At 34.3% G+C, this 14,732-nt stretch overlaps 1 protein-coding gene across 1 annotated transcript in view; it reads right to left on the bottom strand.

Moving 5' to 3' along the window:
• Nucleotides 1-2,381: 2,381 nt before the first annotated feature.
• Nucleotides 2,382-14,732, bottom strand: part of BCHE (butyrylcholinesterase) — an 87,053-nt gene continuing 74,702 nt past the window's right edge. Inside the window, exons 3-4 of the mRNA XM_082394035.1 lie at nt 12,017-12,183; nt 2,382-9,801 (exon numbers count right to left, since the gene is read on the bottom strand). Coding sequence (XP_082250161.1) covers nt 9,677-9,801; nt 12,017-12,183 — 292 coding nt within the window. The 3' untranslated portion in view covers nt 2,382-9,676. The remainder of the gene's footprint in view (nt 9,802-12,016; nt 12,184-14,732) is intronic.

Below are 14,732 nucleotides of genomic sequence, written 5' to 3'. Positions count from 1 at the left end.
AGAGGCCTATGCGCAGGTTGACATAACTCCCTTTTGACCTCCAACGAGCCTTTCTGTGCATGTACAGTCGGGAAGGTCTCCTTGACTTCAAGAATGAGATATATATGATCTCTGATCTGGGCGGGGCTCAGCTTCTCTCACTCCTGCTATTTTGAAGTATCTGTCCACAGGGGACAAACTCCGGCTGCTCAGCCTGGTGCCCATCTATCTCCTGCCTCAGTTTCATAATTTCAATGAGTTCAGTTTGGGACCAAGAATTTGCAGAAATTTTGCATGAGGCAAGAATTCTTCTTAGAACTTACTGAATTAGGTCATTATTTCCTTAGTTTATTACTGAAAAATATTATATTTAAAATACATTTTGATATTTAATTATGGCATCTACAATCTCTTAGCTTAGTGGTCCCCACTTGTTCATCTTGAGTGCTATTTTTTTAAATTAATTAATTTATTTTTAGCTGTGTTGGGTCTTCATTGCTGCGTGCGGGCTTTCTCTAGTTGCGGCGAGCAGGGGCTACTCTTCATTGTGGTGTGCAGGCCTCTCATTGCTGTGGCTTCTCTTGTTGTGGAGCACGGGATCTAGGCATGCAGTCTTCAGTATTTGTGGCACGTGGGCTCAGTAGTTGTGGCTCACAGGCTCTAGAGTGTAGGCTCAGTAGTTGTGGTGCATGGGCTTAGTTGCTCCATGGTATGCGGACCAGGACTTGAACCCGTGTCCCCTGCATTGGCAGGTGGATTCTTAACCACTGTGCCACCAGGGAAGCCCTTGAGTGCTATTTTAAAACAATAAAAAGAAGAAGAATTTGGTGAATTGACTATGCCCGAGCCGGGAGTTGATTTATTGCATCTCAGGATTAGCAGCACCATGCCTCTTGACTTAATCGAAAAAGCATCTCAGTGAAAAATGAAGGAGTCTTTAAATGCTGCTGAACATATAGGCATATTATATAAGGTATATCTGACAGTTATTGAGCTTCTATTACAACAAAAATAAAATTACTGGTGGAAGTGCTACTCAAACTGAAAACTAGTGCTGTGATCCAGTAAAAATAATTGTACAGTTCTTGTTACTATTATTTGAAACATTTTCAGTAGTCTTTTCTACAGGACAATTAATACCAATAGTGTGATCATCAGTTGATATCACTATAGCTGAGTTATTTGTTCTTGAGTGATATATCTCTTTGAGTTTCTGATGTAAGATATCTGACACACTGATTTACAGGTTTTGAGGATGTAGTTTTTTTTGTTTGCTTTTTGTTTTTTCTTCTTTTTCCAGCATAGGAATTTCTGCACAGATGTCACACATAATTCCAACCTATACCCCTTTACTTTTTTAGAATTAAAATAATCTTTAAAAATGCAGGTCAGCAGCATTTAGACTCTAACATTTTAACTAGTCATATTTCTAGTACTGAAGACTGAGCCAGACAAAGACCAAACGGACCTCTGAAGGTGAATACTGGTGTATCCCATTACCAAGCAAGGCTGAAAAAATGTGAAATAAAGCCAACAGGAAAGACGAAGAATAAACTGAAATAGGGCATTGCTAAGGCAGTTTTCTGTCTATCACACCTATCTTGGAATGGAATCCAGATAAATATCCATTCTGTGGAAGGGCCCTCCACTAGAATTACCTCTTAGAACCTACCAGATATTGGATTTCCCCACTGATAAATTAAAATTATATTAAATATAATAATCTTTCTCCTCTTCCTTTGCCTGTATCTGGAGAACTAGACCAGCAATCCCCACCTATTTCTGCCAAAATTTATTTCAACATTTATATCACATAACACTGTGTTAGACCTATGGAAAGATAATTCATCTGAAAGGATGAATTATCTTTCCATAGGTAAAGCTAGCCTGCTTTTGAAATTCTGCTAGTGCAAAAATAAAATTTTAGAGTATTTATAAACATATAAAAATTTATTTTTGAAAGATCAAAGGAATTTTTATACTTATGAAATTGTAACAATGAGATATAAAGAGAGAATAAGTTGAAATTAGAAAAACTATATGAGATGCAAAAAAAATATAAAATTTAATAAAAATAATTGTGGTAATAAAAATAATGGATTAGTTACAGAAGACAAATCTGAGAGGAAGAGCAAACACCAGAAGGAAATTTTCCCAAATCAGAATATTTCTAAGGAAAGGAATAAAGAAAAATTAAAGTGAGGGTAAAAGGGGACAGATTCAGGTAATTGGACTCATGTATAATAGGACTATGGGAGGTGAGAACGGAGCAGACAGAGCAGAAATAACAAAAAGATATACACATGAAAACTTTCACCAAATTAAGATGTATATTAACTGGCAGATTGAAAGTAGCTTTGAAATCCTAGGGAAAATTATGTTAGATAAATAATACTTAGATATAACTTGGTGAAATTTTATTTTATGTATTAGTTTCTTATGGCTGCTGTAATACAGCAACACAAACTTAATGGTTTAAACAATGGAAATTTATTCTTTCACAGTTCTGGAGATTAGAAATTTGAAATCGGTTTCATTGTGTCAAAACCAAGGTGTCAGCAGGGCCACCTTCCCTCCATAGGCTCCAGGGAAGAATTTGTTCTTTGTCTCTTCTACTTTTGGTGGCCGCTGGCATTCCTTGGCTTGTGGCTGCATCACTTTAAACTCTGCCTCTGTGGTTACATTGCCTTCTCTTCTGTGTGTCAAATCTCCCCCTGCCTCTCTCTTATAAGGAAACATGTTATTGCATTTACTGCTCACCTAGATAATCCAATATTATCTACTTCTCTCAAGATCTTCAACTTAATCACTTCTACAAAATTATTTTATGCAATATAAGGCAACGGTTACAAGTTCCAAGGATTAGAAAATGGCTGTCTTTTGGGCTTCCATTATTCAGTCTGTGAGTTATAAGTATGCTTGCATGTACGTGTAAATCTAGCAAGCACCCAAACAAAAGATATAGATTATATGCATAAAAACAAAACTCTAGTTGCTCTTAGACTTTCATTCTGTAGAGAATTCTATGGAGTTGAGAAAAATATATTTAAATGGTGATATTATAAATTCAATGAAATAATCATTTATTTGTGAGGACACCAAAAGATTTTCTCAACTATAAAAAGGCTTGGTTTACTTCTCCTGAGGAAAAAATTGTGTTGAATTACAGACGAATGGGAGATGAATCAAGGTTAGAAACTTAAGGATAGGGAAGTCATTTTATAAAGGTCTGGCAATAAGCACAGACCTTTATAAAACTGACAGACTTAAACGTCAAATTAAGTCTCAGGGCTGGAGTGCTGGCTTGGCTCAGTCCAGATTTACACCCAATCTCTAGGTAATCTTCAGTCCTATGGCTTTATATACCATCTTTATGCTGGAAACAACTTAATCCATATCTCTAATTTAGACATCTCCCCACTACTCTACTCTCATTTAACAAAGTGTTTTCTTGGTTTCTTTCTTAGAGACCACATAGGCATCTGAAACCTAGCATGCCCTGAACCAAACTCTTGTTTCTCTGTTAGATCTATTTCTTTATTTAGACCTACAGCTTTCCCTGTCTCAGAATATGATAAATCCATCCAACCAGTTATTTAAGCAGAAAATCTTGTAAAAATCATTGTTTACTCCTCTCTATCTTTTGGCAAATCTTGTTGGCTATGGTTTAGAAATATAATAAATATAATACCTCTTACTTCTTGACAGGTACTAACTAGGCTCAAACCATTCTTTTCTCTTGCCTGGAATAATTAAACAGCTTTCTTTATGCCCATTCTTGCCTTTGTGTAATCTAGCCTCCAAGGAACTAGAGTGCTCCTGCTAAAATAAAGGATGATCATGATTATGTTACTCATCTGCTCAAAGCCCTGTGATGGCTTCCTATCTGCCCTTCTCCTCACTTCCCGCCCCATTTCCTACCACCTTTCTCTATTTCCTCCAGCAGTTTAGATCTCTTGCCTGTTCCCTAAACACAGTAAGTGAGACGATCTCCCCAGAGCCTTCTCATTTGTTCCCTCTGCCTGAACTTAAGTGGCACAGTGTCCCCAATCATTCCACTACTCAATTTCTTTAGGTAGGATCCAAGCCAGACTCAATTTACTAAAACTGATATGCCTTGGAGGGATAATGTAATGTGATAAATCAAATACTTTTCATTAAGACCTTAGCATAGGATAGTTGGAATTTTTGTTCTTCCAAGGGATAGTGACAGTCAAAAAGAGGTTGAAAAGATGATTGAAAGACACCCTAGAAAAAGTTAGAATGTTTTTCAGGCATTAAAAAATATACATGAAAAAGTAGAATTCCATATAGCAGTGCCAGCGAATGATCAAGAACCTTAGGTGCTCTAGAATTCGAGGCATTCCTTTGTAGCCGTCAATCTACTCTAAGATAAGAAAATTGCTGCCTCTCTAACTGGCTGTAACACCAGGTGACCTGAGAGGAAGGACATGGTATTCACTCTCTGTCTTTGAAAACTTCAAAAATCTTAAAAGAAGGACTAGTGTTCTGTTAGAATTCTCACTTAATATTTTGTACATGACTTCAAAGAGACAACTCCAAGGGAGATTATTAAAATTTTATCTTTCATGGTTATGTGAAAATGTTAATTCACTTACCAAAGAGAATATTATGCACACATTTGGTTTAAAATTGAAATGCCACAGCAGATGTTAGCATTTGAGTTTTTCACTCACTTATTACCCTGCACAAAGATAGTAACTTCAAAATTAGCATATTACAATGTTGTAATACAATGATAGCACGTTTCAACTAAAGAAAACCAGTAGAATGTCTTTAAAGGCAATGGGCGGAGGAAGAGTCCTCTTAGACTAAAAATGTCATTTTGTGTCTGGGGCTATAGACTAAAGACTCATTTCCACTGATGTGGTGAAAAATAACAACTAAACCAAGTTTTGTTCCTCCTGTGGAAACTTTAAGAAAGTTTTTAAGAAAAATAATATAAAAGTCTTTAAGAAAAATAATATAAAATTACCTAGAGTGCCTTCAAAGGGGTCCTTGCAAGTAGGATTCCTGAAGTTTAAGCTATTCTTCATGATAAATTTTTTTCTGGGAAAATGCTATTTTTTGTTCCCAAAGGCCTAACAGCCTAATGAAATTTGCATTATAGATGTATATGCAATCCTTTATATCACCAGTGGCTCCTAGACCACTGTACAAGAATCTGTATCTAATTTTTTTCTTTTCTTTTTTTTTTTTTTGCATTCATGAAAAAGAAAAGGAAAGAGGAGAGGAAAGAAGAGAAAAAAAGAAAAAACGTCCTACACGCAAAATGGGGGAATCCATTTGTTTACAGCCATTCTATCAGGAAAAGAGTATGCCCATGAAAATTTAAATTTGCTGTGGAAGGAAAGAAAAAAAAATACTATGGAACATTAAGAAATGCTAAAAATGAAAAATTCCAAAAACTTGAGACTAACACGAGAATGAAAATTACCATCTGCTTAAACTGTAAAAGATATTAGAAAAAATTACTAAAAAATAGATAGTCAACACCTCATAAATTCAAGTTTTACTGCCCTCTTCACTAGGGAACCACTCTTTCTGAAGGATATCTGCTGCAAGAAAACATTTGTATTTTCCTGATATGATATTGATAGTAGAATATTAATATAAATATGAATGTGCCCTAGGCACTTTAAGAAGTGTTGAATTTTGGTTTAGGCTGTGAAAGTAAATATTGCACTGAACAAAGTTCAACAGTCAAGAAAGACTTTATATAAGGCTACTGCAATAGGGGAGAGAGACTGAACTCAACTCCCCTGAAATAAAAGATGTGAAGGTTTCTAAGTGTTGAGGTGAGCTAGTGAAAAAGTACTGGAGGACTTTGGGGGAGGGTTGACCAGTGGGATGTGTCGAGCTTGTAGAGTTATCCTAGAGTTTGAAATGTTTTCTTCTGGGATTAAGCCATCTGTGGCTGGTAACTGGCTCCCAAAGTAGTTAGGCTTCTACCTTCCCATAGAGACTGAGAGATGGAGGCACTATCTCTTATAATGTTTAATTTCAAAGTCATAGTTCCCAGATCCTTGAGAAAGACACTTCCTGGGTAGTAAAACTGGCAAGAGGTCAAGAGGCTGGGAGATTTATATACATTTCAAAGGGACAGAGAAAGAATTTACAATTGCAATATTTCTGAAGCAAATTATCTAAGAAACTGGAGGTCAGAGGCCCACAGCCAGGAAGAAATCTGTCTAAAAGTTAGTCAAGCTGAGGGGAACAGTAAGGCTATCTTGGTCAAGGCAATGGCTTTGAATTTATATTCCAGGTTGTATTAAGTATACTAGTAACCCTCCCTTTGGTTAAAATTGGGAGTGGCTATCCTAGATAGATGATAGATAGACAGACAGATGATAGATGATAGATAGATAGATGATAGATCATTCTCTTCATATATTCACTTCAAGGATTATAGAATGCTTAACACTGTTACATACATTTTTATAGTTTATTATCCAGAGACTTCTTTGATAAGTTTTCCCCCCTTTTCTCCCTGAACCATTGAAGGAAATCAAAAAGAATTAAAACAGAATAGAACATCTCACTTCAGAAAAGCAAGGTAATACAGTAATTACCTCAAGCAAAAGACTTCTGCAAATTCTTCTGAGGAGAAAAAAAACTCTTAGTACTCACCTACCTAGTTTAATAATCATTAAGTAATTAATCACTAAAAACATCTCTTTTTGAGCCTGGCGAGAATGATTATTTATCCATATTTTTGAGAGTTCACAGACAGTTGATACTCTTTACATGAAAAGTGCAATGGAAAATGGGAATTAAAGTTCTGATTCCTTATCTTGAATCTGAATTACTATTATTAATTATTGTCAAGTGAAAAAATTCTGGTTTAGCTCAAACCAAATGATCTTCTGTAATAACTGCAGTTACATAAAACACTGTAAAATATTGTATGTATTTTATGTACTCTTTCTAATTTTCCAAACATACCTCTCAAAGCATATATTTATGGTAAAAATGACATCCTGAAAAGATAACTTTCTGGTGTGGAGGTCATAGAAAAAAAGTGTGTATGCCAAATTCATTTTACACATTCAGTAATATCTGTTACAGTTCCTTGTTCAGAGAAAAACAATTAAGTCCTCAGATATCAATATCAAGTACATTTCTTTCTCATGCCAAACTGCAAGTTTTATAGTTATCTGCTTGTGAGTAAAAAATGGTATGAATATCCCCCCACTTGCTGAAATCAGAATCACCTGGGAAACTTAAAAATACTGATGTCTAGGTTCTACTCCCAGAGATTCTAATGTGTAGTCAAGGTTGAAAGTTAAGAATCGCTGAGTTAAATACCCAAATACCAATGTGAAATTATCTACTATATATATCTGCAATTCCCTTTCTCATCACCTCTTCTGCCCTGAAATTTTCAAGTATTTAGGATGACCCATTTGATGGCTCTCCTCCTCCTCCACCCCTGCCCCCAACCTTTTTCTTCTACTTTTTTAATGCTTCTTCCTGGCTCTCTGAGGATTCACAGTGCAATTTTCCTGCTACACAGAGGAACTGAACTTGGCTGTATCTCATCCTCCCATCCATTCACTCAATCAACAAGCACCTACACAGTGTGATGGCACTTTGCAAGCAGTTCCCAGCTGCGAATCTAGAGATGAATCTCACAATATCAAGGCACTGACAATTAATTGCCTTGGAAATTTTGTTTTTTTCACTTTTCAGAGTAACCATAAAGGATTAAACCAGGCCAAGAAAATGGGCAATGTCTGGAGAAGAAAACAGCCTTTTATTTTTTAGTGAGATAAATGAGTTTTTGTGTTGTGTGTGCATGGTTGTGTTAGCATTCGCTTCTAAAATCACTGTCACTCCTACTGCTTTATTATCGTCTCATCAATTGGTAACTCTAGTGATGAGATTTCAGACCAAGGATAAGACAGAGTAAAGCAAAATAAACTCATGGATAAAAGCTTCAGAGTAAGTCAAGAGGTGTTCTAGTTAAAATTCAAGAATGAAGCAATTTGTTGTCCAAGGTAGGACAAAGTGGTCCATGGGATCTTTTCATATGACTACATTTGTCATATGAAGGAGGTTACAGGTATTCTACAAACATTAGTTATGTTTTCCTCATTATTGCTCTCATTAAGAGAACTTTTAAAGGGTCTTTAATGCTGTTGAACAGGTATCATCCAGCTATTTCATATGTAAGAGGGTTCTACATAAAAAGGAGGCTCAAGTGATTCAGAAAACATAATAGATCCTAGGGGAATGGTCCCCGAAATGAAGATGGTGGTGTAGAATGGAAAGCCAGATAATTTGTCTATCCTTTGTATGGTTTTTTTCTTCATCTCAGGATGAGGGAAGAAATATAAAGCAAAATGTCCATTTACAGCAGCACTGAAATGAACTAACTTGGCTTGTATAACAACTCTCTTTAATCAGCTGAATTTGATAAAATACCATGATCTTTGAGTGACAATTTGATGAGGATGGCAGACCTATATTGGATCTAACTATAGACATACTTATGACCAATGAATAATGAGACTGCGTTAACCAACAGTCTACAGACCGGTAGACTCACTTTATCCTATCCTGAGTGCTAGTTTTCAATGCTTAATTAGCATAATCAACAGTATTGCCCTTTCCTGGGATTTAAAATCCCCTGACTTCTCCCCTTTAGTGAAAGACAGTGAATTTATTCATGGGATGTGTTCTCTTGCCATTCAAGTTAGTAAATGCAAATTTGTAATTTTTTAAATTATTAAAACAATATAGTTTGTCTGCAGAAAGTATAATCATTTCTTTTTTGGAATTGAACAATTTCTCTACTAAAATCCTGACATTTCTGGGTCCGGCCAAGGGTTCCCTTATTCCAGATGGTACGTGACTTCTGAAATTGTTCATTTAGACTTCTGCTCATCCACATTTTTTTAATTTTTGAGTTACCAGAAGAGTAATTTACATGTGGGCATGTTTGAGGAGAGTTGGGGAGTGGGGAGGTGAGGAAAAAAAGAGTTGAAAGAATGAGGAATATAATTTGAGGACTCCAAGCATACATATTTTTAAAAATACAAAATATAAATAATTATATTCTTTTACATTTTGTCTCTTGGTAGTAACATTTTGTTTCTATCATAAGGTGTTTCCAAGTGACCAAGTCTGTTATTTTAAGATTCTCTTAAATAAATAAATTCTCTTGCCTTTATATAAAAAAACAAAGCAGCCAATTATTTTCTGTTTGTTTTAATGTATCATATTAACATTAAATGCATAAATTAATTAAAGGAAGTAATATTGTAAATTATAGTATCTAATGTTTCAAGACCTTATCCATTTTTAAAAGATACCTTTTATGAGTGGTAATGAAAATAAAGTTGAGACTGGAAAAAGAACACAGATACTTTTTAGGGAAAAAAAAAACCATCTTAAAGTTATTCAGGAAAGAGAGAGTTTGAAGCTGCAAATTGTTTTAATATGCATATAATTAATTGTGAAACTTTATAATGTGAAATGTAATTAAACTTGTTCTAGCCATTTGGGTTTTGAAATGCTAGGTACAATACTAAGTGAAAGATGTGAGAAATCAATATTATCCTTCTGGCATTTTTGCTTCAGCTATATAATAGCTTTCTTACCAGGTGTGTAAGAGATATTTTTGCCTTGATTTACAGGAAGAAGAATGTTCTATAAAGGGTAAATCTATTAATTAGAGACCTGCACAGCTTTCTTTCTTGCTAGTATAATCATTAAATTGATTTTTCCAGTCCATCATGTAATTGTTCCACCGATGGAATCCTGCTTTCCATTCTCGTTCTGCTTCATCAATATTTCCTGTAAAACATGGAATGAGTTGTATTAATCTAAATTTTAATCTCTGTTTACTTTCATTGAAAAATAATTTTGATTGCAGATGCCGTTTTCTCCAAGTACACTGTACAGCGATGTTTTATTCATTATTTATTATCAACTTCTCTCACTACCTGAAAAGATTTTAATTGAAATTTTGTATATTATAAAACCTAAAAACATGGCATTTCAAACTGGTTCTGTTTGTTTAAATGTAAACATTTTTATTATTAATGAATACATTGTTGATGTTATAACAATTATATCATGCATTTACTTTATATTTTATTAAATATATTTCATATAACTCCTTTGGGGGAATTATCTGAGAAAATAGTGCTAAAATATAAAATTATGCTTTCAAGACACACTGGAAGTATCCCAGAGCAAGGTATGGTAATTCCATACAGCTCAGTGTTGCTTACACTAGAAGGTTGTTCAGGCTTGTGTAGGATGGAGCAGCACCTAGCCAAAAATTTAGGAGTTTGTTTATTCAACCTGCTTTACAGTAGTTGAGTATTTAGAGATAGAGATTTTGAAGTACATTTTCAAAAATTGCTGATATTGAAATTTTATTTTACCAACAAATACATCACAGTAGACCGCATGTGCTTGAACCAGAATGACTCAGTTTGGTTTATAATAAATTAGTCATTTAAAATTTGCCCCTACCCCACCTTATTTCCCTTCAAATTATGACCCTCTCATTTACAAATATTTTAAGTAATGATTGAGAATATGTAGTCTGTGATTTGTTAAATGATACCTCTTCTGGTCTCTTGGCAGATTAAATGCATTACCTCATTGCTATTCACACCCAGAGGACACAAGGGCAGCACTGTAGCTCTGTCAAGGGATGCAGAAGCCCATCTCTGATATATATTGTGCCACAGAGCATTTAGTGATACACAGAGAACTGGTCTATCAGTAATGTTTCCCAAACAGATGAGTCCATAATTATAATTTTGGTGAGTAAAATCTGAGAATCAAAAGGCATATTAAACAATCGAATACAACTCTGAGATGTCCATATTTGCCTGAAACTAACCCCTAACCGCTATAAAGAAGAAACTAAAAACATCTACTGTATTGTGATATCTAGTACGTAGCCTGAAAATTGCGGAATGTTCTGATGAACAGAATGGTAAAGTATAAAGGAACTAGTTAGCAATGTGTCTGGTGATTGAAAGTCAATTACTTTTATTTGAAAAATATAGAAAATAGACCTGAGGAGCCACATCAGTTATAAATAGCTGACATTAAAAAAAAAAAAAAAAAAAAAAACAGGCAGTGAATTGTATATGTATGCCATTTTTCTCACAGAAAATGTGATCATTCATGTTGGTCATTCAAGTTTAGCCAAATATCTTCTTACCAATGAATTCTGAAATAGTAGGATAATCTGAACAATTTTCTCAGTATTTCCTTATACAAATTTAAGTAATCACTTCCTGAAGAATAGTTAACTAATTTACTACTTTTTTATTGTATTATTTAATGTATGTAGGTGGTCTTAAATATCTCCAAGCTTAGAATATTTAGAGATATTTGGATTGTGTTTTTAAATATGTAAATTTTAGAGATTTTTCCCCCCTTAGAAATCAAGGGTTCTACTATTTATCACTAATTTTTTTTTCTTATGAGTTATCTATTCTATACATATTAGTGTATATATGTCAATCCCAGTCTCCCAATTCATAACACCACCACCACACACCCCCACCACTTTCCCCTCTTGGTGTCCATATGTTTGTTCTCTCCATCTGTATCACTAAATTTGTTTTGCCTCTATTTGAGTATAAATATATAAAATAAACAATTATACATTGTTTATTTTATATATTTATTTTTTCATTTATCCATTAGTTAATTCCACAAAAATTGGCTGAATAGCGAGAGTGCCCTATTTTAGTTCCACTGCTAGGTTTCATGTTCCTCTAGGGAAAAATTCCTAGTTTTGCTTTCTTTATTTAACTGCTAAGGTGCTGCTTATATAGTAAGCCCTCAAAACATATCTAAACTTGATGGAAGAAGGTTGTTAAGATAATGTACACATTGGAATCAATTAATTGTAAAGTCACAGATGAACATTATCACTGTGCCATGAATAGTCTACCTTTTCCCCCTTTTACATAATCCGTAACCAATTATTTAACCAAATACTGAAACAAAACAAAACAAAACAAAAAACAACACACACCTGTCATTTCCAAGACTTTGGGAAAAAATAGTGTCCAGAATCTGCATTGTTGAGCACGTAGTTTAGTGTATACTCTTGGTGACTCTGTATTCAAGGTTAAATATTTTTGTTCATTGCTTTTGAAGACAGGCCATCTTGTACTATTGTTTTGGGTCCCATTTGGATTTCTAAAAAATTAAAGAGAGGCATTATAGTTCTACTGAAATTAATGATAGATAAAAATATATATATTTATATATATTGTTCTCAAAAACCAATAAGAGCTTTTAAAAAGTCAGGAAAATTGTGGAAAAAGAAAAATTGTGGATTTGTTTGATGATGTCAAGCATAAATGAACTGGGTTGAATGTTTTCAGCACCTTGAAGCACTATGTTAGTTAAAATTGTAGAAATTAAAATTTAAAGAAGAACTTATTACACACATTTCTGCTTAACATACAGGGAGAAAAATATATTCTATTCTAGAATGCTTATATTTTCTTCACACTTAAACATGTGTTTAAATTTGGGACTGATTACACATTTCCTTAGTATGTAATAACCTCGTTACCCTAGGGAACTGCCCTCAGTCTCATTTTTAAGTTGATCTTACATTCTTATAGATCTGTTCACTGATTAAAAATCTTTCAATAATTCCCCTGTGAGTTAGTTCAATAAAGGTTAGTGAACATGCTGCCACCCACATTTCCAAACTTATTTTCAGGTATTCTCTTCATGGGCCAACCAACAGGAATTAGGGACAGTTCCTTAGTGATTCCCTCCTCTATTTTACCTCCTGTCTTTGCCTAGCTATTACTTGTGCTTGGAATTCCTTCATTTTCTAACATCAGGAGTCTAGAACCTTCAGATTCTCTTTTTGTGCTGATGTTTCCCATATCTTTGTGATTTTTAAATCAGCAACACTTGGCTCTATTTTTCAGAAATTTATGATTTTTGGTTCTTTGGTACCTTGTAGGACTCAATAATATATTATTGCCTGGGTCACACAAACAGAAACTCAAAGAGTAAACATTCTGGAAGTGACTCTGTCTAGATAGTCACTGGTGATTCTAAAGATTTTTCTTTAATATATTTGTATGCTATTATTATGAGTCAGATCCTGCCTGGACTCTAGAAACACAAATGAATATGGAAAATATGGTTTCCCTCAGGGAATTTACAATCAAGGACATCCATGAAAACAAAGAACCAACAATATATGGTAGACTAAATCAAGCATAAACAAAGGGACAAAAATTGTCAGAAGAGGGAATTACGTAAAGGAATGCGATTTTAGCTGAAGTAAGGAGAAAAAATAAGGAACTGAACCAGAAAGAGAAGTTTGGAGTGCTAGAGAAAGGGAACAGAATTAACATAGTATAAATAATAAGTGTTATCTTAGTTCAAATAGCAATGAAAAAACTAGTTTTCTTGGATTCTAAGATAGAGGAGATCCTATTAGAATTATAGCTTTAGGATATAAGTGTTATAGCAGTAAGATCTGACAGCTTAGGAAAATGGTTTAGACTTTAGCTTGTAGGCATTTACAATTCTTGAGGGATTCTTTGCTAGATGGTTTATTGTGTACATAACATTTTAGAAACATTGACCTGGAGGTGGTATCTAGAATAATCAAAAAACCTAGAAATTAGTCACATATACTTGTATCATAAAAGGGAGACTAAAGTGATAGGGATAAGTAACTCATTCCTTTCTCTTAGATTCGTCTAACTTAAGCAAAGTCATATAAGAAAAACTCCAGTTGAACTTTTCTAAAAGTTTAGCACACAGAATTCTCCATTATTCAAATACCTTCTGTATATTACTAATGGATAGGAAGTTGGGAGTAGTGATAGCAGATACACTTTTTTTTTTTTTTTTGGCCGAAAGCCTGTGAACCCCTAGAATTTGGAAAGCGAAGCAGGCATTCATCCAGCTTGGTTAACTAGAGGCAGATTTTGCCAACAAGAACTTGTGTTGAATAAGTACCATAAATTCCTAATTTATCACAGATGCATAAATATTCAACCATGATTCAGGGGCTGTAGAGATAAACAGCTTCTTGATGAACTAGTTGATTTTATGTAGGAGTTGGATGATTTAATAAGAATTATTAATAACCAGAGCTATTCAAGCTAAGCCAATATCATAACAGGATTGAAACCTCTTGCTTTAGGGTATTATTTGAAAGAGGTCAGGAAGAAAATTTCTTCAGATCACAGATGGCACACTTGTCTAAGTGAATTATGTAGTCTTTTTCTTTTCTTTTAAAGCTTTAGAAACGAACAAGTACAGCTGCTGGAGGCTGGATATTAAACCAGGAGAACCATTGGTCTGATTCGGTACAGCAATTCTTATGTTCCTAAATTGCCCACTTTCCTTCTAATTCCATTCTAATTAACTTATGGCACCATTTTAACTGCACATTTATTTCTGGCTTCTGCAAATGGCGAGTTAAATAGAGCTGACTTGTACTTGAGTTCAAGAGCGAAACACTAATGGCACTGCCAGTGTTCATTTAACAAACTTTGTCCTATGAAATAACTCATGACATTCCAAATTGTAATTCAGAGATAATAAAATTCCTTTGCCTATGGATGCAGATATAGTTTTCAAAAAGTGATTGAAATAGCTCTTGAAGTGATGAAGCACTTTACTCTATAATTGAAGAAACCTCCAAAGACGCTAAAACTTAACCAGAGACATAATTCTCTTCCTATTTGTATCAATTAAACACT

This window comes from Balaenoptera borealis, assembly GCF_965194805.1.
Source record: "Balaenoptera borealis genome assembly, chromosome: 5".
Taxonomy (NCBI): domain Eukaryota; kingdom Metazoa; phylum Chordata; class Mammalia; order Artiodactyla; family Balaenopteridae; genus Balaenoptera; species Balaenoptera borealis.
This window is presented reverse-complemented; position numbering and strand designations above follow the sequence as displayed.